Source organism: Lytechinus variegatus, chromosome 5 (genome assembly GCF_018143015.1).
Source record: "Lytechinus variegatus isolate NC3 chromosome 5, Lvar_3.0, whole genome shotgun sequence".
Taxonomy (NCBI): domain Eukaryota; kingdom Metazoa; phylum Echinodermata; class Echinoidea; order Temnopleuroida; family Toxopneustidae; genus Lytechinus; species Lytechinus variegatus.
The window spans coordinates 31,239,493-31,261,025 of NC_054744.1; the positions used below are offsets into that span (position 1 = coordinate 31,239,493).

A 21,533-nucleotide genomic window follows, 5' to 3' on the forward strand; every position below is an offset into this window, starting at 1 on the left:
ATACATAGACAGGGTCTATCCTATAACCTTTATAATATACAATGTCTTAAGTCATATAAAGAGAAACGCAGATTCTAAGTATTTTTTATAAACAGGATAACTACATAGACAATTTATTAATTGAAAATTTGGGATTCTTTTCCTAAAATGAATATAAAAGACAATTAAAGAACACAATTTATTTTCGGACGAAGCCAACAAAATTAGGGGACCACCAAAAATTTTGTACAAGCAAAAGAAGGCTTTACAGGGGGTTGGGACCGATAATTTTTGACAAGCAACAGCAAAATGTTATCAACAAAAAAATTAGCGCGATCGTCCCCAATCAAATTTAGGGGGCAGGTCCCCCACCCCACCCCCGCTGGTTTTAGAGCGTCAGAGTGCGACTTACCTTCAACCGCTATCACTATCGGTAACATGAAGCAATTGGAACATTTTCCGATTCCATCAGCTTGTCATTTTTTGCAAACAGTCCAACAAACCCCGCTCTTGTAAAACAGGCAGACATTAATTTGCTGAAACGGACAACATCTCATACTCAGTATTTCTTTTACACGGATACATACAATCTCACCAACCCCAATACCTTTCTCACTATTTTCTCCTTCCTTAAATTTTCTATTATTTTTTTATTTGCTTGCTCTCTTTACTCTCTTTTCTTCTTTCTCTACCTCCTTTCTGTCCTATTTTCTCTTCGATTTTTTTTCTCGTCTCATCGCTTTTCCTAATCCCCAGCCCCCGACGGCCGCGCAAATTAACCGACAAAATCCAGAATAGTGGGAGAAAAAGGGCGAAAGGGCAGAAAACTCTGCCCAAAGGGGGGCCAGAGGCTAGAAAAAGGTTTATCACCCCATAGTCAGGTCGTCTGGTGCAAAATACATGTTTCATTCAAATTTAGATTTATGTATTTCTTTCAATAATAAAATACCAAAAATAGTAGGGGATATTTGATATTGTACCCCCTACAATTTTTATAAAGAGACGCATCTCCTTGGGCATTTAGGCCATGGAGGGGGGATTAAGTGGCGAACCGCCCTTATAAAAATCGCCAATGGTATTTGAATGGTGCCGAATGGTAGTTGAATGGTGGTCTGAATGGTAAATGGTACGCGAATGGTATTTAAGTGGTGTTTCAATGGTAAGTTCTTAATGGTAATTGGTAGTTTATTCAATGGTAAATGGTATACCATATACCCAATGGTGTCTCAGTGGTATGTGTCTAATGGTATGATTAGTATGATGAATGGTATACCATACACCCAACGGTGTCTCAGTGGTATTCAATGGTGTCTCAGTGGTATGTGCTTGTAATGGTATGATTGGTATGATGAATAGTATACCATACACCCAATGGTGTCTCAGTGGTATACAATGGTGTCTCAGTGGTATTCAATGGTGTATCAGTAGTATGTGCCTGTAATAGTATGATTGGTATACCATACACCCAATGGTGTCTCAGTGGTATTCAATAGTGTCTCAGTAATATGTGCCTCTAATGGTTTGACTGGTATACCATACACCCAATGGTGTCTCAGTGGTGTACAATGGTGTCTCAGTGGTATTCAATGGTGTCTCAGTAGTATGTGCCTCTATAATGGTATGATGAATGGTATACCATACACCCAATGGTGTCTCAGTGGTATACAATGGTGTCTCAGTGGTATACAATGGTGTCTCAGTGGTGGTCAATGGTGTCTCAGTAGTATGTGCCTCTAATGGTTTGACTGGTATACCATACACCCAATGGTGTCTCAGTGGTGTACAATGGTGTCTCAGTGGTATTCAATGGTGTCTCAGTAGTATGTGCCTCTATAATGGTATGATGAATGGTATACCATACACCCAATGGTGTCTCAGTGGTATTCAATAGTGTCTCAGTACTATGTGCCTCTAATGGTTTGACTGGTATACCATACACCCAGTGGTGTCTCAGTGGTGTACAATGGTGTCTCAGTGGTATTCAATGGTGTCTCAGTAGTATGTGCCTCTATAATGGTATGATGAATGGTATACCATACACCCAATGGTGTCTCAGTGGTATACAATGGTGTCTCAGTGGTGGTCAATGGTGTCTCAGTAGTATGTGCCTCTATAATGGTATGATGAATGGTATACCATACACCCAATGGTGTCTCAGTGGTATACAATGGTGTCTCAGTGGTATTCAATGGTGTCTCAGTAGTATGTGCCTCTATAATGGTATGATGAATGGTATACCATACACCCAATGGTGTCTCAGTGGTATACAATGTTGTCTCAGTGATATTCAATAGTGTCTCAGTAGTATGTGCCGCTATAGTGGTATGACTGGTATGGTGAATGGTATACCATATACTCAATGGTGTCTCAGTGATATCCAATAGTCTCAGTGGCATATGCCTAATGATATAATTGGTATCAATGGTATACCATATGCCCAATATTGTGTCTTAGTAGTATGTGCCTAGTGGTATAATCATTTGATAGTTGTTGGATAATTGTAATGCCATAGTGGTTTAGTGGTGTGTGCCTAATGAATGTCATTTGTGTTAATGGAGAATGGTATGCCCAATTGCATTACCCAATAACATAATTTCGAAGATTTAAAGAAAATATATCAAAGATTTGAAAGTATTTAGAGTTAATAAAATTTTTGAGTCGTGACTAAATGCGAGCAGCTTCCCCTAATCAAGTGTAATCGCTCATGATGGTAAACATGGTCTCTTGCATTCTTTTAAATTGTCTTTGTCCTTATTAAGTAAAATGTCTATATGTGTTTAAATATAATTGATCCAGTGGTTATAATACAATACTATAAATTTGTATATTTTACGATTGTACATATTACCTTCTAAATTTAAATCTGATGCAATGGGTGCAAAATCAAAATCAATCGGTCAATGAAATCTTATTTGAGAAAAAAGGGTTTTAATTGTACCTTAATACCAACGGACAAATTATTTCACAGCCGCTCCCGAAAGTTCCCTGTAATCATTTACCATTAAAATCTTGAAATTCAAACATGCACGTTTTATAGGGAGCATGAAGAAGATGCGTATCGTGCTAAATAGAAAATTGTACATTGATCACCATCCTCTCTTTTTCCCTTTGTTTCCTTTCGCTTTTTGTTTCTTGGTAGTCAAAATTAATGAACGGCATGAATGTAGCTCCTCTATCGTACGGTATACTGTTCGTTTTTATCTTAAACTACGTTCTTCATATTTTTATTTTCAAAGTTTTATTCTATTTAATTTATAATCATTTTGCTTATTTATGGCCGCTTTTTATGAAGAGAACTATATCTGGAGTGTTCCAAACTTAGATATTTGCAATTAATCCCAAGATACAAATTTATAGGTTATATACATTAATTTTATCTAAAACATATCAATTTTGATTTTTTTGATGGAAGAAACAATAAATCAGTTGCAAGTTTGCAATGAAAAGTATGACTTTCAATTGATTTTGGAGTGTGAAATTGATTTTCGTTCGATTGAAAGTTTCTTGCAATGCCCGCGGCCCATATTTTGCTCAAAATGAATTCACTGTTGGTTGTCTTGGTCCCCCAACCTATATCAAATTCCCATCCGCAAACCCTGATATGGTCAGTCTGCAACGTCCAAAGCCCCCTCCGAACCCATTTGTACCTTATAGCTGCTTCCAATCATGAATTATTCCTCTCTTTTTTTTTACAAATGATATTTTCAAAATTCTAATTCTATTTTTAGGCCCTAATTATTCTTTCTCACGGACGGCGTTCATAAAGAGGAGAGCTATTCTATAGGACGGTCATTACTTGATTGAAATGATTTATCCATATTGTCTTGCTCCCCCACCCCTATCAAAATTCCCTGCCGCCATACAGGGTATAGTACAATGTAACAGAAAAGAAATATACTGAATGAAATCTCTATTTCAATCAAAACAAAAGCAAATTGAAAGGGAAGAGGAATGAGTAAAAAATATACATATAAAGGGAAAAAACAAGAAAAGAAAAAGGCAGAGGAGAAAAGAAAAAAAGAAAAGAAGAGAAAAGAAAAGGAAAAAAATGAAGGGATCGAAAACTTTTTTTCATAGATTCCAAGATCCAAGGGAAACAGTGGCAAAAATTGATCTCACGCCATCATGGTTTCCAACCACGAACCAATCGAGAGGAAAAAGAAGACACCCCTGATTTGGGTTTGATTCACCCCCCACCCATATCGGGATGTGTATTTATCTTGGCGAAGAAGTCCCCTCCCCCAGATTTGGTCATAATTTATCCCCCCCCCATATGTGTTGGCGAGCAGGGCCGCTTGGCTGCTTGCCAGGTAGCTCTATTATAAATACGTATTGTTCTCGCACGCACGCGCGAACGTCTAACCGCCAAGTGCAATATTTGAAAAAGAAAACTCGATCTACCGGTAGGCCTACTACCGTTTTGCTGTTGATAAGTCCGTCGATAATTCATCAAAAACTAAAGGAACACGGGTCAGATTCGGACAGCGACTTCAAAGTCATTTGTAGAAGGCTAAACAGTAAGTTCTATAACAATTTTCTTTGATTTATTTCTCAAATTGTCTCAAAATGTTAGATGTCGTTGTACTGCCACGACATGCACGACCACTGCACTGCCACCGTCACTGCCCCGTTGGCGCTGGCCGCTGCTCTACGGGCCGGGACGTGGCTTTGACGATAGGGAGTGCTTATGGTTTTTATGCTTTGTATTGGCAGAGTTTAGCTCGGCGAGCAGTGAATAGTAATTCGCTCATATTGCCTGATGTTTACAAAAACCATCTCTGAATAGGCCTACATTGAATTCATGAATGAATGATTTGTTAATGCTAATGTCAAGACTGTCAAAGTTTTAATTGTGAAATAGACCGTTACTGCACACGTTAATTCACTGAAATTGAAAACTTGCCGACAAATATTGCTTTGAAATTAGGCCTATAATTTGTTGTTGATAGATGTTGGTATTGAAATGAGATAAAATGGAGGTGAAACATGGGTCCTAAAGTTTAAAAAATGATAAAGGCTACGCAGGTCTATAACTTAGCTACACTGTACACCACAACGGCAAATTGTCCATAGACTGTGTACAACGGATAGATTGTCTCCGCACAGCGATTCGAAGACCGCTGATTGGTCAATCGCGCAGATCACGTCATGATCACGTGGTCCGAAAAATAATTCCTTCGGACTGCGTGCGGAAGTATCGATAGCGATAACGATATCCGGTCATGATGTGTACGCGGTAAATGGTCTTGGTTCGTAATCGGATCGCTCCGGTTTCGATCAAAAATTATCGAAACTCTGCAATTTCATGCATATTCACGCGACGCTCTGAAACCAGGAAGCCAATTGACTTTGTGCACGTTGCGATAGACTCTACAAATTCCAACGAACACGATGACATATAGACGCTAATTTGTAAGATTTTGACGGAAAAGCAAAAAGTAATCGAAAATCTCTTACCTGTGCGGTATCGGTGAGAAAATAGATCCTCCGAGAATACCTTTCATAATTCATATAAAATATGCGAAAGTGAAATTCTAGGTCGATTTTGGTACGAGGTGATAGAGAATTGCACACTTGTTTTGGTGGAATTCTGTGTGGGGAAATAAAAGGCTTGCACTGCGCATGCTTACTATATTTTCATTCATAAATTGGTTCTCGGCAGTGGCTGGATGACGTCATGTAATAAGCAAAAATGTACACGACCGCTACGTTCACGCTCCGCTATCCGTTGTACACAATTTGTCGCTGTGTAATTGCACATACTATTTCAATGGTAAAATGTGCACTTTGTGTGTGGAACTGTGACTGGACGGAGTGACAAACGATTCCTATTCAATTTTTCTACAGAGGCTGCAATCATTATGCAGAGAAAATTGGCGCTAATGCAGTTTTGCACCGGCCGATTACCAGCATACCTCATCACCAAAACTTGTTCCCAAATGTCATGACAGGTCTCTCAGTCACATTTCTATGTTAATATACCCACCGCTTTTCAAAATATTGGGAACGGCTGTATTTAGTCTTGATCTCGACGTCGTTGATCTAATCCGTAGACATCACTTCGCGGATCGCTGGGATTCGCCTTAATATATATATGGACTGAAGTTAGCAACCAAATCATGCTAACATGTGGCGAACAAACTGCCAGCATGCAGCATGCGAATCTTTTGATCGCATAACTTCGGTCCATATCAACATGACGGCGAATCCAAGCAATCCGCAATATTTTGAAAAGTGGTGGGCATATTGAATATTGATCTCAAAATGTGTGTAGACAACTCTGGTGGGGAGTTTTGCTCGAAGTTGCATGCACAACAAACAATTGTCCATAGACTGTGTACAAGGGATAGATCGTCTCCGCACAGCGATTCGAAGACCGCTGATCGGTCATTCGCGCAGATCACGTCATGACCACATGGTCCCAAAAATAATTCCTTTGGACTGCGTGCGGAAATAGCGATAACGATATCCGGTCATGTTGTGTACGCGGTAAATGGTCTTGGTTCGTGATCGGATCGCTCCGGTATCGATCAAAAATTATCGAAACTCTGCAATTTCATGCATATTCACGCGACGCTCTGAAACCCGGAAGCCAATTGACTTTTTGCACGTTGCGATAGACTCTACAAATTCCAAGGAACACAATGACATATAGACGCTAATTCGTAAAATTTTGATGGAAAAGCAAGAAGTATTCGAAATTCGCTTACCTGTGCGGTATCGGTGAGAAATTAGATCCTCCGAGAATACCTTTCATAATTCATATAAAATATGCGAAATTGAAATTCTAGGTTGATTTTGGTACGAGGTGATAGGGAATTGCACACTTGTTTTGGTGGAATTCTGTGTGGGGAAACAAAAGGCTTGCACTGCGCATGCTTACTATATTTTCATTCATAAATTGGTTCTCGGCAGTGGCTGGATGACGTCATGTAATAAGCAAAAATGTACACGACCACTACGTTCACGCTCCGCTATCCGTTGTACACAATTGTTCACTGTGAGTTGGCTGGTGTGAAACTGCATTAGTGCGGGAGGGTATTCTTAGATCCTTTCATGGGGCTAGGCATATCAATTTTTTAAAGTAAATTTTATCCTTTTTTGAAGTTAAGTTTGTCCTGTGATCACATTTTATCTGTTTTTATTTATTTACTGATAAAAACTTGCCTAAAAACGTCTGGAGTCCATCCACTGGCATATGATTGTCCATGAACAGATCCATGATTTCTCAAAGGGGGTAGTGGGGCACATTTTCCCAAGGCAACTTTAAATAACAAGCAAACCAAAAAAGAGATCCTCTTGTATGAGACAATATTTTAAATATAAATATTTGCTGTAACTTTCGAAGGGGGGGGAACACTTGTGTAAGAAAGCCACATTTTTATCAAACACATCGACTATTGCTCTCAAGGTGGGGGCACAGGTCAAATGTGCCCTCTTGGATCTGCTTCTGCGGTTGTCAATACCAGAAAAATGGAATTTATGTCATCGATTACCCTCTTGAAAATTGCTGCTATAGACATTTGATTTCAGATGACCTAGCTTTTACTAGTATAAAGCATGCACAGTTATAATACAGCCTTGTCTGAACTACGCTGAATACTATCACATTTCATTATTTTTATCCTGAATTCTGGGCTGGTAATCAGAGATCCATGAAAAATATCTTTAACATTAAAGTTCTAAGATCATTCTTTTTCTATTACTATATTAGTATTCTATTTTTGCTTGTATCTGCACATACATGCAGATTTTACAACACTCAAATTGATTTTATTTCATTTTCAAAGTTTGGACGACGGATACACTGGATGATAAGGTAGATGGTCCAGCCTTATCTGGGAATGACACGACGGGTGTTGAACACAGAAAACGTGCCATGTACAAGAAACAATTGGAGTTTATGAAAGGTAGGTGTGTAAGAATTTTCTTCAGTAGAAAAAATTGCAAAGCTTCATGAGATAAAACAGATTGTATTCCTGCAGTGGCATAGCTGGAAAAAAAACCTTGTCAGGAATGGTAAAAAATCCTGAGAAAGGACAAATGTCATCCCTATTTAGAGGAGCACAAGTCTTTTCTGACACCCCCCCCCAGAAAAAATATCAGTATGTTGGCTGAGGGGGAAGGGTGGACAATTTGTCCCCAGGTATTCATTTGTTGTGGTATTTTTCATCATTGGGGCAACCTCCCATTAGATAGGTTATTGTCTACCCATCTATGGTTAAACATTAATTTATTTATCATATTTTACCAAATGTTTTGTTGATATTTGTTAATTGGTATCATTCAATTGAATGGTAGAGTATACTGCAAATTTCTCGATATATAAAAAAATATATGAACTTCTAAAGAAAGCTTACACACACGACAAGCATTCATATTTTGAACCCTTAGCTAACATACTGTCCTTTGCATTGTTATCATCCAATATTTCTTATTACAGCTTCAAGGAATTAATCCTGCCGGGTACCCATTCACTTCATCTGGGTCTAGTGATGCACAGTGTGGATGAATTTCGGGCTGAAGGAAAACACACCATGGCTAGGACTCAAATTCACGACCCTCTGTTTGGAAGGTGAGAGTCAGAACCACTAACCAGCTGATGTCATATCCCCACTTGTATTTTATTACAAGAAGTCGCGATAATTTACATTTTGTCCTCCGAGAACTATAAAAAATGGAGTGAAAATTTATTTCAAAGACATGTCCACCCTAACAAAAAAGTTGATTTGATTAAAAAGAGAAAAATCAAACATAAAAATCGGATGAAAAATAAGAAAGGCATGACATTTTAAAGTTTCGCTCAATTTCACTTAATAGTTACATGCACATCCAGGTCGGTATGCAAATGAGGGAACTGATGACATCACTCATTCACTTTTCTTTGTTTTTTAAATATGAAATATTATAATTTTCTCCTCATTGTCCTATGAAATAAAGTTTTATTTTGATTTTTTTATTGTCAAATCTGTAAAAATTGAAATATTGTACAATTCAAACAATGAAAACCAAAACAAAAAGTGAGGGACATCATCGATTCTCTCATATGCATGTGGGTAAATTGTGTATATAACTATTTTGTGAAAAATAGGCGAAATTTCAAAATGTCATGACTTTCTTATTTTGCATCCGATTTAGATGAAATATTTTGCATGATGCTTGCCTGATTTTCTCTTTTGATTCAAAACAACCTTTTCTGTGGTGGACTTTACCTTTAATGTGAAGATATGCATTGCTGGAAATAATGATATGATACTTGGGACATATCATACACACATGTATGAAAATATGAAATAATTATTTCATTTTATAGAATAAGCCTAACAAATATTCCTGACGATCATGTGTACATTGGGTTAATTTTTTACCAAAATGTTGTTCAAATTCAATAACTTTGTTATTATCAGATTTTAATGAAATTTTCAGCATGATCCTTTTCTGATTCATTCTCTCCCTACCAAAATCTCCCCTTTTCTCATGCTTTCTTTCTATGGTCCCCTTCATTCTCCTTATAACTATGTTATATGTAAAATGTAACCGGTCGTCCAACCAATTTGATTGAAGGGCTAGAGGTACTCGAGACTGAAAGCTATGTGATATAATTCAAAGTGTACATCAGACAACAAAAAACACTGAAAATTTCATAAAAATTTGTTGAGGATTAACAAAGTTTTGACGAATTAAAGTTATTTTTTGGTAAAACTGTTCTCTGCAAGTCCTCATGAATATACAAGATCACAATTTATATATTTTTTGTATTATATGAATTTAAATTTTGTCCAAGCTCGGTTGTAAAAAATTATGATTGACTACTGATTTACTGTGTAAGACAATAATCATATTATTTCTCACACATAGTTGAGTTATTCATCTGATTTAACACAACAAAAATAGAAAGAAATAAGTGGGTATTTTGTACCGGTATATATTATTTTCTATATTTTTTGCAAAAAAGGTCTCTATTTTTCTTCTGTTTTTTAGTGTTCCAAATTGAATAATTTTCTTTCCCTATTTTCATTATATTTTTTTTTCTATGTGTGATATATTATTTATTTCTTAATGTATCATTATTGTATTTATGATAAACTTTTGGCGTGTTTGTACATTAAATCATTAAAAACAGTTTATCTTTTCCGGACTCGAATAACCTTATCGTTCTTAAACCAACCTCTTTCTACAGACTGAATAATCTGATTAACTTGCATTTTGCGTCGCAAATACGGCGGAAATCGGAAAATCGGAAAATTCAACCTATAACCTCACATTGCATTTTGGTATGTCAAAAATTGCATCTCGTTAGGAAAATTTTCAAAATTCATGGTAGATCTCACTCATTGTAACAGGTACACACGTTTTGCGATCAGCTGGCGAGATAAAAACCGGCCAGAATATATGTATACTGTGAGATCGCACTTCTTGGTTCACGCACTTAAGCCAGACACGTATGCTATTTTGCCCCATGTTTTTACAAAAAATTTAAATGGATTAACATGGCAATAACCACCTCTCAGAGAGATGGTTATGAGAAACCGTATTTTGTGCGATGCAATTTATCAATAAACCGCATCGCGTCTGTTTCTACAGTTATCCGGGATTCTGGATACTTAGGCGGGTAATACCTTTTAACAATTCTATGTAGAAACATGCCATTGATATATCTTTTTAGGTGAAAAGAAAAAAGAGACCAATTTGGGGGGACAATTTTCCCCCCTTTTGGGGATATTTCATTTCTTCTAGGTGTGGTACACTTTATTCATTTGGCCATGTGAAGGCTATCACACATTTTGAGTTTAATCTTCGAAATTTGGTGTTCATTAGTTTGTTGTCCAAACTCTGTCTTACATGTAAATTTGTTTATAGGAAGATTAACATAATATTTATGTGGAGTGCAATCATTGATCTCTTGTGGAGTCGCACAGTCACATGTATTCATAATATGGTGCTTTTATGCCATACCTGTCAATACTCTTTTGTACTTGAACTTATTAGTAAAAAATGTGTATTAATGTCGTTGAAAGCAATTACACATAACAGATTTAACATCAAGTTTATTGTATTACAAGTATCAGGTTTGTATGCAGAACAGTGGTTTTGCCAAGTACTCAATCCATGTAAAAAGCAATATGAGAGAACAGGTTTATTCTTGGAAATGTTAGTCTTCATTTGTTGTGTTTTTCAATCAAACTCTGTCTTGATGCATGTTTATTTTTAGATAACAAGATTGACAGAGTATAGATATCAATGAGTAGCTAAGTCATATATATTAATAACTTATGTGCTTTATTATAAAGTCTATACTTGTGAATACTCTGTGCCATTTATGCTGTAGCAAGGCTCCACATTAACTTTTTTTGGTGGTGGCCCGTTCGGGCCACCAAAACCTTCAAATAATTTTTTTTGGTGGCCCGAAAAATATAAAGAAAAACATTAATTAAAAATGAATAAAACAAACTGAAATATTCTGCAATCACTAACACGTACCACTATTCTTTGTACATCTTGTATATAAATTGTGCTTGCTGTTATTTTACTTTGCATAAAACAAAAGAAAAAATGAAGAAAGAAAAAAACAAAGAACAGGTCAAAAAAAAATTTGAGAAAAACAAAAGAAAATTTAAGAAAAATAAATAAAACAAAATTATCAAAAAATGGGGAAAATTATTATTCAGTAGAAACATGTTCTTTAATCAGGTATTTTCAATGGGAAGGGGTATAAATGGTTTAATCACTGAAAAAAATGAAAGAAAAAATAAAATGGCAAAAGTTATCTGGAAAAAACAGTGAGACAATTCCTTCCCTATATTTGACAAAATGATGGAAAAAAATCACATGTCACATCAATGAAATGCCTTCCCAAAGTATTTACTTCCTTAAGAGTGGTTTAAGAAGTCATTTGTAAGCAAGAAAGAAAGAGCGGCCTATTTATTTTTGGCTCAAAGAGACACAGCTTCGAAATAAACCAAATATCAACATACATACAAATGCACATATGGGACTGTGATGTACTCACCTATGTGTATTAATGCATTTGGAAATCGGTCTTTTTGAGTCAAACGAGAGGTCATAATTCCTCCTTTTAATGCTTGCAATTAATCAGGTTTCAGTAATATGGACTGTAGAAGGGCATTTCATTGGTGTAAAATGTGACTTTGACGTAGATTTCCAAAGTTCTGGGGAAGATTTCTTAGCAGTAACATTTCGTATCGCAGCTCCCTGGGTCTGAATAGTCTGCTCGTGCACAGCTAGCTGCATTGGTTTCATGCATGCAAAGCTCAGCCAGACAGCCGGCGCAGCCGGCTGAATAATAGTTAACTGTATGCTAGCGGTAGGCCTACATACTGTCATGACTATGCACTCTTTGTGTGTGTGTATTTGTGTGTAGATTAACAAAAAAGGCGCATGACGAATTGGCTTGCAATTTTAACTGTAGAAGGTTGATAAATGCATGCAAAATCGGGAGAAAAATTGCGCTACTTTGAAAATTATTGGTTGCCCGATTCGGGCCACCAAAACTTAACATTTTTTCAATAATGGTTGCCCGAGATGAATTTTTGGTGGCCCCGGGCCACCGGGCCACCGCTAATGTCGAGCCTTGCTTAAACTTCTTATAGTAAAAACATTTTATTGACGTTCTTGAAATAAGTAACTGTTTTCATTTTTTTCTTGTGTATACTTATTCCATTATTAAGCCTACCATTAACCCCAGAGATATGCTGTTCACCATTGGTCTACCATTCACTGTACTTTATTGGCCTACTATACATTGCACATCGTTGTTCTACTGTCTACCATTCAGTGTAAACCATTGGTCTACCATTGAATTTACACTTGTGGTCTATAGTGTATGACCAATGATGTTATTTGAATGGTTGACTAATAGTATAGTGTGTATGACAGTGTTGTATGGTAAATGGTAGGTCAATGGTGTACAGTGTATGGTAAGCCAATGGTGTATGGTAAGCCTATGGTGTACGGTGAATAGTAGTTCAATGGTGTATGGTAGGCCAATGGTGCACTGTAAATGGTAGGTCAATGGTATACGGTGTATGGTAGAATGGTGTAAAGTGAATGGTCAATCAATGGTGAACGGTGTGTGGTGTACGACGAATGGTAGTTGAATGGTGTATGGTGAGCAGTGAATGGTACACGAATGGTGTACGGCGAATGGTGTACGGTGAATGGTGTACAGTGAATGGTACGCGAATGGTGTACGACGAATGGTAGATGAATGGTGTATGGTGAGCGGTGAATGGTACACGAATGGTGTACGACGAATGGTGTACGGTGAATGGTACGCGAATGGTGTAAAGTGAATGGTACGCGAATGGTACGCGGATGGTGAATGGTACACGAATGGTATATGGTGAACGGTACACGAATGGTGTATGTTGAATGGTAGGCGAATGGTGTAAGGTAATTGGTAGGCCAATGGTGTCCAGTGAATGGTGGCTGAATGGTAAATGGTAGGCCAGTGAATGGTGGCTGAATGGTGAATGGTGGTCAATGGTAAACCTGTCTATAGTGGCCATATGGTAGATCAATGGTGAATGGTGTTTGATCAATGGTATATGAATGGTAAATGGTGCTCATGAATATGGTAATAGTAACGTCCGAATTATTTAAATTAGTTTGAATGGTATACCATTGAGGCTTGAATGGTATACCATTGGTGTATGGTGGGTGCTGTGCGAATGGTATTCCAATGGTATATCAATGGTGTATGATAAATGGTAGTCAATGGTATACCATTCAATTTTTTTTATAAGGGCGTGACCCGGAGGAGAGAAAGCATGGGGGGCACAGCATTTCACAGACATTGCTGTCCCCCCCCCCCCCCCAACGCTTTGTCTCGTCCGGGTCACGGTCCGTTACGGGGGGATTACTTGTACCTCCCTTCATTTTAGTGACGGCCGTGATTCTAGGTCGGAATCATAATTATTTTGGAAGAGTGTAATACACTCATAGAGATGTATACGCTCGATCTCATACCTGACGTAGACGGCGCTATTCAACAAATGCACAATCTCCAATATAAAAAATAGAACAGAAAGAACGCCTTGAACACAGGCCAAAATGCCTAACGATTTCTCCGCGGCATTAACAACTATCGTAAAGGGCGCTCCATTTATAAATAAAGATGGATGACTAGCCTGTCTATGGCGGCTGAATTTACCGCAACTATTTGCCAAGAATTGTGAGAAGTGGTCTGGAAATGCAACAAAAGAACCGGTGAGTACCGATTAAACATTATTTTACTATTCACACGTATCTTATAAATGTATACAATTAAAAAAAAAATCGCAAAAATCACTTAGTTCTAAGCTAGGGCGGCCCAAACGCGCGTTAGTGGAGTCTCAGTTTTTTAACACGGGTAAGTATTGGGGTGTCGCCTAGAGTGGTCGCGCATGCTGGCTTGCTGCGATCCCACTTCTGCAAGTGATGTCCACGTCCATAAGGCATTAAACACACCACTTCTAAGTAATGGCTTGGTTTTTCTGTGCGCTGTGGCATGTCAGGGGCGGATCCAGCTTTTATAAAGGGGGGGTTGGGGTGGTATGTGAGGGAGCGTAGCGACCGAGTCCAAGCGAGCGGAGCAAGCGAGGGTGTTTGGGGGGGTGTCCCCCCTCCCACGTAGGGAAAATTTTTGAAAATCTGTGTGTGAAAATGGCGTTTCCTTGCATCTAAAACACCACTATTTTTTATATAGAGGTCGTTGCCAAATTAACCCCCATGAAAATTTGTAAAATTAAGTTGCAATCCCCCATTTTTTTTTTTTTAATGGGGGGATTTTTGTTTGGGGATGAGAATCAGCAACCCTGGCCTAGATTGTCACTTCCGCGGTGGCCCGTGTCCTCAAAAAAGCTGATGGGGGGCAAAAAGGACTATGTGACATTTGTTCGCCCAACCCTCCCCCCAAATAAATAATAATAATAAATTAAATGAATACTACATAGAAATAGAATAAAATAAAATTACAAGTTTTTTAAAAAAGATAAGATTTAAAAAAAATGGTCCCCAGATTTTTTTTTTTTTTGGGGGGGGGTTGCAACCCCCCCTCTAGATCTGTTTCTGCATGTAATGAACCCTTGACTATGAGTTGGGCTTGTCCGTAGACTCTAATGTTAGAGTCGAGGCCTATCTCGGCTCGGGCCCAAAGATGCGCCACCGCGCACAGAAAAATCATGTGGTATGGACACCAGAAGTAAGAATGAGAACCCATGCGCGACCCACTGACTTAGATATCCACTGCCAAAACGGTTCATGGTACAGGGTATAGGGCAAGTCCAAGAAAAGGTCACCCTAGAAGGTAAAATTTTATCTCCAATTTAAGAAGTTATCTTTGGAGGGGTAAGAAAGCCTATCGCCTGTTGTGGTAGCCTAAGTATGTTTGGCCTAGGTCCTAGCCCCACTCATTACTAGTACAAGTTTAGTTACTTCGAGCGATGTTTGTGCCGGCTCCACTTCACCACCACTACTATACGCTCCATCTGGCTGAACATCGTGTCCGTTAAGTCGATCTGATATTCCGAGTGACAAAGGTGGGATTTTATGGGGAAATATAAAACTCATGGAACATCACGATCTTTAAAAACAAAACTAATATAGGAGGGGGTCCAGTGTCCGGACATGTTATCTTTTGGTTACACTTCGTAATTCAGAAGGTTCGTAATTCCAAAACACGTGAATTCATTATTGCCTGAACCACAATGTTCGTTAAATCGAAAAAGGGTTCGTTAATCCGAACATTTGTGGCGTAATTCCGAAGGTTCGTTAATCCGAAAAGGAATAATGAGTGATAATTCCGAAGGTTCGTTAGTCCGAAAACGAAATGAGGTTCGTTAATCCGAAAACGAAATGAGGTTCGTTAATCCGAAAAAACTAAATGAACAACGAACCTCATTTTTTTTCGGACTAACGAACCTTCGGAATTATGACTCTCATTATTCCTTTTCGGATTAACGAACCTTTGGAACAACGAACGTCATTTCAATTTTTGGATTGTCGGACCTTCGGAACAACGAACCTTATTTCGCTTTCAGATTAACGAACCTCCGGAATATCCAAACCTTCGGAATAACGAAGGTTTGGAATTATGAATGTAAACAATCTTTTTGAAGCCTTCCTTTTTGTCTTTGGATTACACTAAAAATATGAATTCAATACTTGTTATCATCTTCTATTTTGTTCTTTATATTTCCCAACATTTTGTACTAAAATTTGATGAAACTTCGCTTCTAACTTTTTTCAAATGACTTTCTAACATTGATCGTGTGGACACACAACCTGTACGGACACACAACAACTGAGTGACCTGAAACTCAGGCAGGACGTTTAGCAATACTTGATTAACCTTATGCCCAAATTTCATGAACTAGGTTTCTAAGTTTTCATTTAAAAAACACAACCTTTTGTTAAGATTTGGTGTTGATGCCGCCACCGTCAGAAAAACAGCGCCTATAATATAATTTTACTCTCCTATGCAGGTGAAACAAAACGGAAGGAAAGAAGGGAAAACACAAATTTTGTGCATTTTCATGTATTTATTTTCAATAATCTCGGCAGTGCAGCCGTCCTTGCATGGTAACTATTATATAAAGATTATCCAGCAGCTTGCGAAGGAAAGTCAGTTTCAAAGTAATTTCTTCAGTGCACAGATGACGCGAGGGGGTCTTCGGGCGCTTGCCCCCTCTCCTCTCCTACAAAAATAAATTATGACCAAGAAAGTAGAAAAGAAAATGGTGAAATATATTTTTTCTGAATATTATGCTTTCATTGGATATTTATAAAGTTAAATATTTTTATTTTTTTTGCTCGCTCACAAAAAAAAGATCTGCCCAATTATTCATATCTAGCCCCTTCAAAACTTTGGCTCACTTCGCCACTGATTTGTTTCATCACACTTCTATGCAAATACTTACGCCTATAGAATAGAATACATTATATCCTACATAGAGTAAATCATGTATAGTACTATTGGTTCAAGTAGCATCATGTGACCGAATATATTTCAACTCTGACGTCATACCTCAATATATTTTTGGATACTAGTATATCGAGGTCTGACATCATTATTTCACAAAACTGGATCTAGCTAAACTCTCAGGCACACCGGCCAGCGCGCTCTCTCTCCCGGCAAGTCCAGCGATGTGTCGGCACAGGCACTGATCTGCGTTCTGCTGAGCACGATGGCTCAGAGAAAAGTAGGTAATTCAACTCAAGTAACCGGACTTTGCAAGCTCATCACATAGATTTTGGTTATAAATTATAAAAAGTTGGATAAAAAACAAATATATCAGGCGTTTCATTCGAAAGCATAGTGGGAATTATTAATCCTCGGTTGGACTGGCAAAACTACTATATTTCCCTCGGGGCTTCGCCCCTCAGGAAGTAATTGTCAGACCAACCTCGGATAAATAATTCAACTATACTTTCTCAAAGCCTGATATATTTGTTTACTATTTCTCATAATTCCATATGGCTTTGTGTAATTATTTTGTGTCCAGAATTACTTCATTAATATGAAATTTTATTCAGAATCACAAAAACTGCAAGCTCTCTTTTTCTCCTAATAATCAGAGACAAAATGAGCCCAAGATTTTGAGGGAGTCAGATGTGTCATATCAGGCAAAATTCAATAGAAGTTGTGAGCGAGCAAGCTTTTCATTAAAAAAAATCACATTTTGTAGCTTGACATAAAAATATTCAGAAAATGTTATATTTCATTTTTCTTTCCCTTTTTTTTGGGGGGGGGGAGAGCATCCCAAGCCTCCCCCCATCTATGCACCTCTGTCTAGTGTCTATATTACTGTTATATTGTTATTTCAAGACTAATTTTCATAGAAACGATTGGTTCAGAAAAAATATTAAACACATGCAGCCTTTCATGGAAAGTTCCCCCGGTTGTCCCGAAAAGGTGTGTTTTGTTTGACTTTCCTCCTCAACCCACCCTTTCGAGAAAAGCTCTCGCGGCATATCTCAACGTCCGTATGACATATTTGTCCTGCCCACCAGAGGTGAAGGCGAGACTAAGGGATCCAAATGTCGTCTGTCCGTCCGTCACAAACCTGTAATGACACATAACTCCACAACCGTAAGTCGCTTTTAAACCAAACATGGATGGTAGATGGACCTGGGTGACCTGCATGTTGAGCTGCAGTCAGAGGTCACATGGTAAGGTCAAAGGTCATTTTCAGGTCAACGTTAAAGTTTACATGCAACACTTTTATGACACCTAACTCCACAACCGTAAGTCGCTTTTCAACCAAACTTGGATGGTAGATGGACTTGGGGGACCTGCATGTTATGCTGTAGTCTGAGGTCATATGGTAAGGTCAAAGGTCATTTTCAGGTCAACGTTACAGTTCACATGCAAGACTCTTATGACACCTAACTCCGCAACCGTAAGTCACTTTTCAACCAAACTTGGATGTTGGATAGACTTGGGGGACGTGCATGTTATGCTGCAGTCAGAGGTCACATGGTAAGGTAGAATATCATTTACAGGTTAAAGTTTACATGCAAGACTCTTATGACACCTAACTCCGCAACCATAAGTCACTTTTCAATCAAACATGGATGGTCGATGGACTTGGGGGACCTGCATGTTACGCTACAGTCAGAGGTCACATGGTAAGGTCGAAGGTCATTTTCAGGTCAACGTTAAAGTTTACATGCAGGACACCTAACTTCGCAAATGTAAGTCGCTTTTCAACCTAACATGGACAGTAGATGGACTTGGGGGACCTGCACATGTTACGCTGAAGTGGGAGGTCACATGATAAGTTCAAAGGTCATTTTCAGGTCAACGTCAAAGTTTACATGCAAGACTCTCTTATGAAAACTAACTCCGCAACCGTAAGTCACTTTTCAACCAAACTTGGATGTTGGATAGACTTGGGGGACGTGCATGTTATGCTGCAGTCGGAGGTCACATGGAAAGGTCAAAGGTCATTTACAGGTTAAAGTTTACATGCAAGACTCTCTTATGACACCTAACTCCGCAACCGTAAGTCACTTTTCAACCAAACTTGGAAGGTAGATGGACTTGGGGGACCTGCATGTTATGCTGCGGTCAGAGGTCACATGGAAAGGTCAAAGGTCATCTACAGGTTAAAGTTTACATGCAAGACTCTCTTATGACACCTAACTCCGCAACCGTAAGTCACTTTTCAACCAAACTTGCAGACTTATGCTGCAGTCGGATGTCACATGGTAAGGTCAAAGGTCATTTTCAGGTCAATATTAAAGTTTACGTGCAAGGCTGGTATGAGAAGTGTTATTCCATCCCAGTAATTTCACAATGAAGTTTCGATATAATTCTTGCGTGCCCTCGCAAATCACAATATTTCTGGTTATTTTCATAAGTGGGCGAGACAAAAATTGCTTTTGCCTTGTTTTTTAGTCATGTTCAAAATGAATTAGTGATGATTTCATTTTTCTCGGCATTTTAATCCCCAAGTCTGCATGGTTTAATTATGTTTGATGCATGTTTTGCCTTTAGTAGACAGCTGGCAGCCCTCTGTCTCGAGGAGTATTTTTATATCTTTTTCTGTATTTGGTGAGTGAAGCCAACGAAATTCAGCTGAACAACCAACATAAAGGCATGGTCACACCGGCCGAGCGTTGTTGGAGCGGTAGGGAAAGAGGGTAGAATTTTTCTCTCAAAATGGGGGAAAAAATCGAAAACAAAAAAAACTAAAATCGAACTTGAAAATGGTAAACGGTAGCGAGCAGTGATGAATTTTTTTTTCTCTCCGCTCCACGACCGCTCCAACAACGCTCGGCCGGATGCCTTTACACTTAAGGGGAATCCAGCATTGGTCATAAAATATAGTGTTGGAAAGGAGAAAATTAGATAAAACAGAATGGTGAAAGTTTGAAAGAAATCGGACCAACAATAAGAAAGTTATGGCTGCTTTAAAATTGAAATCCCTATGATTATGTAGATTTCAAAGTGGCAACTGGGTAAGTAAATTATGACAAGAGGCAAGGACAACTTTCCCATAGGCCATGTACTTAATTATCAGGGATTTGTGTTTTTCTCCTAACTGCCCTTCCCCTGGGGCAGTAATCTAAATATAACCCTGGTAGTATATTGTTTTATGTCCTCATGTGAAAGAAAAATAAAAATTTGAAGTAAAACATTTGAAAAAATGACATATTAGCCATTTTATGTATTGGAGTACATGGAAGAGTAGTCCTTGCCTTACATCACTGTGACATCACATATGTGGCCAATTTGCAGTCTCGTGGATCTAGGGATTACCAATATTCACAACTTTAAAAAAATAACTTTCTTATTATTTGTCAGATAGTGTTCAAACTTTCACCTATCAACTTGACTGATTTTTCTTATTCCCCTAAGAACAAGTTTTTATTTGGGTTGGATTCCCCTTTAACAGAGATTGAAGCTTTTGTTCTAGTTTTGGCTCTGCTATTTTTTTGATTGGATGTATTTCCTGATTTATCACAATAATTGCAAGTTTTATCATGATTTAACTTTTTGAAAATTATGCTATTATGTGATTAAGGCTACATCTCTTGTACTTTCTACCGATAGTCTCAATATAACGTTATTAATGGATTATTTCTTGTAAAAAATCCTAAAGATAGGAACTAACTCTGTGGTTAGTAGATAAATATGACTCACTTGTCCAGGTGTTGATAAACGGGCCACTGCTGAGTAGGCCTAGAGTTTTCTTAATTATATATAATTGATTTCATGACATGTGTTTACATTTGCTGCAGATTCCCATTCAGCCGTTGGACTGAACTGGTACTGTAACACAGTATGGATGGTCAATATGAAGCAAGCTTCATCGAATTCCTCCAAGAGCTCTGAACTCTGTTCTGATCATTTTGAAGATGCTTGCTTTGACAGGACTGGGCAAACGATTCGTCTAAGACAGGATGCTGTCCCAACCACATTTAATTTGCCGCCTCGTCATCAGAAGGTACAGTAGATCTATATCATACGTGTTTTAAAGAAATATAATCTCTGTATTATCTATCTACCTTTGGTTTGACAGAACAATGTTTTGAATATTCCATTCTCAGTAGCCAAAGAGAAATGAAAATTATCCTATTCGGGAGGGTCACCATGGACCTCGGCCTATACTGTGTACCAGGGGACTGTGTATTTTAAGTTAACGCTTACTAAATGATCAAACAAATTAAAAATTTGGTTTAGCCCTACATAATTAGCATGAGCTTCTTTGAAATTGCAAAGCTAAGGGTGTATTGCTGATTTTTCATAATTTATTAAAATTCATTTTTGATAAATTATTTTATGCATAAATAGAGAATTCTCTGCTGTACAGGTAAGTAAATCTCTAAATAAGTTCCCAAGTTCTACAGTGCGTATGAAAAAATGGGATAGATTTGAAAAGTCTATAAAATTTTTGTTTCAAATTATGATCTCAATATTTTGGTGTCAATACATGCTATGGAGTCTTATCCTTCAAATGCTATTAAAATAATTTGGTTTTGTTCGTGCTTACGCAAACACAAATTTTTGTTTTGTCTGGGGTAAAAAAGGAAGCTTGCGCCAAAAT

At 38.0% G+C, this 21,533-nt stretch overlaps 1 protein-coding gene across 5 annotated transcripts in view; it reads left to right on the forward strand.

Moving 5' to 3' along the window:
- Positions 1 to 21,533, forward strand: part of LOC121415927 (THAP domain-containing protein 5-like) — a 38,730-nt gene that overhangs the window by 6,950 nt on the left and 10,247 nt on the right. For 2 of the 5 annotated variants that reach the window (XM_041609321.1, XM_041609326.1), the window contains exons 1-2: positions 15,226 to 15,286; positions 20,728 to 20,933. In XM_041609321.1, the coding sequence (XP_041465255.1) occupies positions 15,241 to 15,286; positions 20,728 to 20,933 (252 nt within the window). In that variant the 5' untranslated portion in view covers positions 15,226 to 15,240. Of the gene's footprint in view, positions 1 to 15,225; positions 15,287 to 17,033; positions 17,185 to 20,727; positions 20,934 to 21,533 lie in introns of those variants that run through there. The other 3 variants (XM_041609322.1, XM_041609325.1, XM_041609324.1) reach the window with 3 other exon arrangements.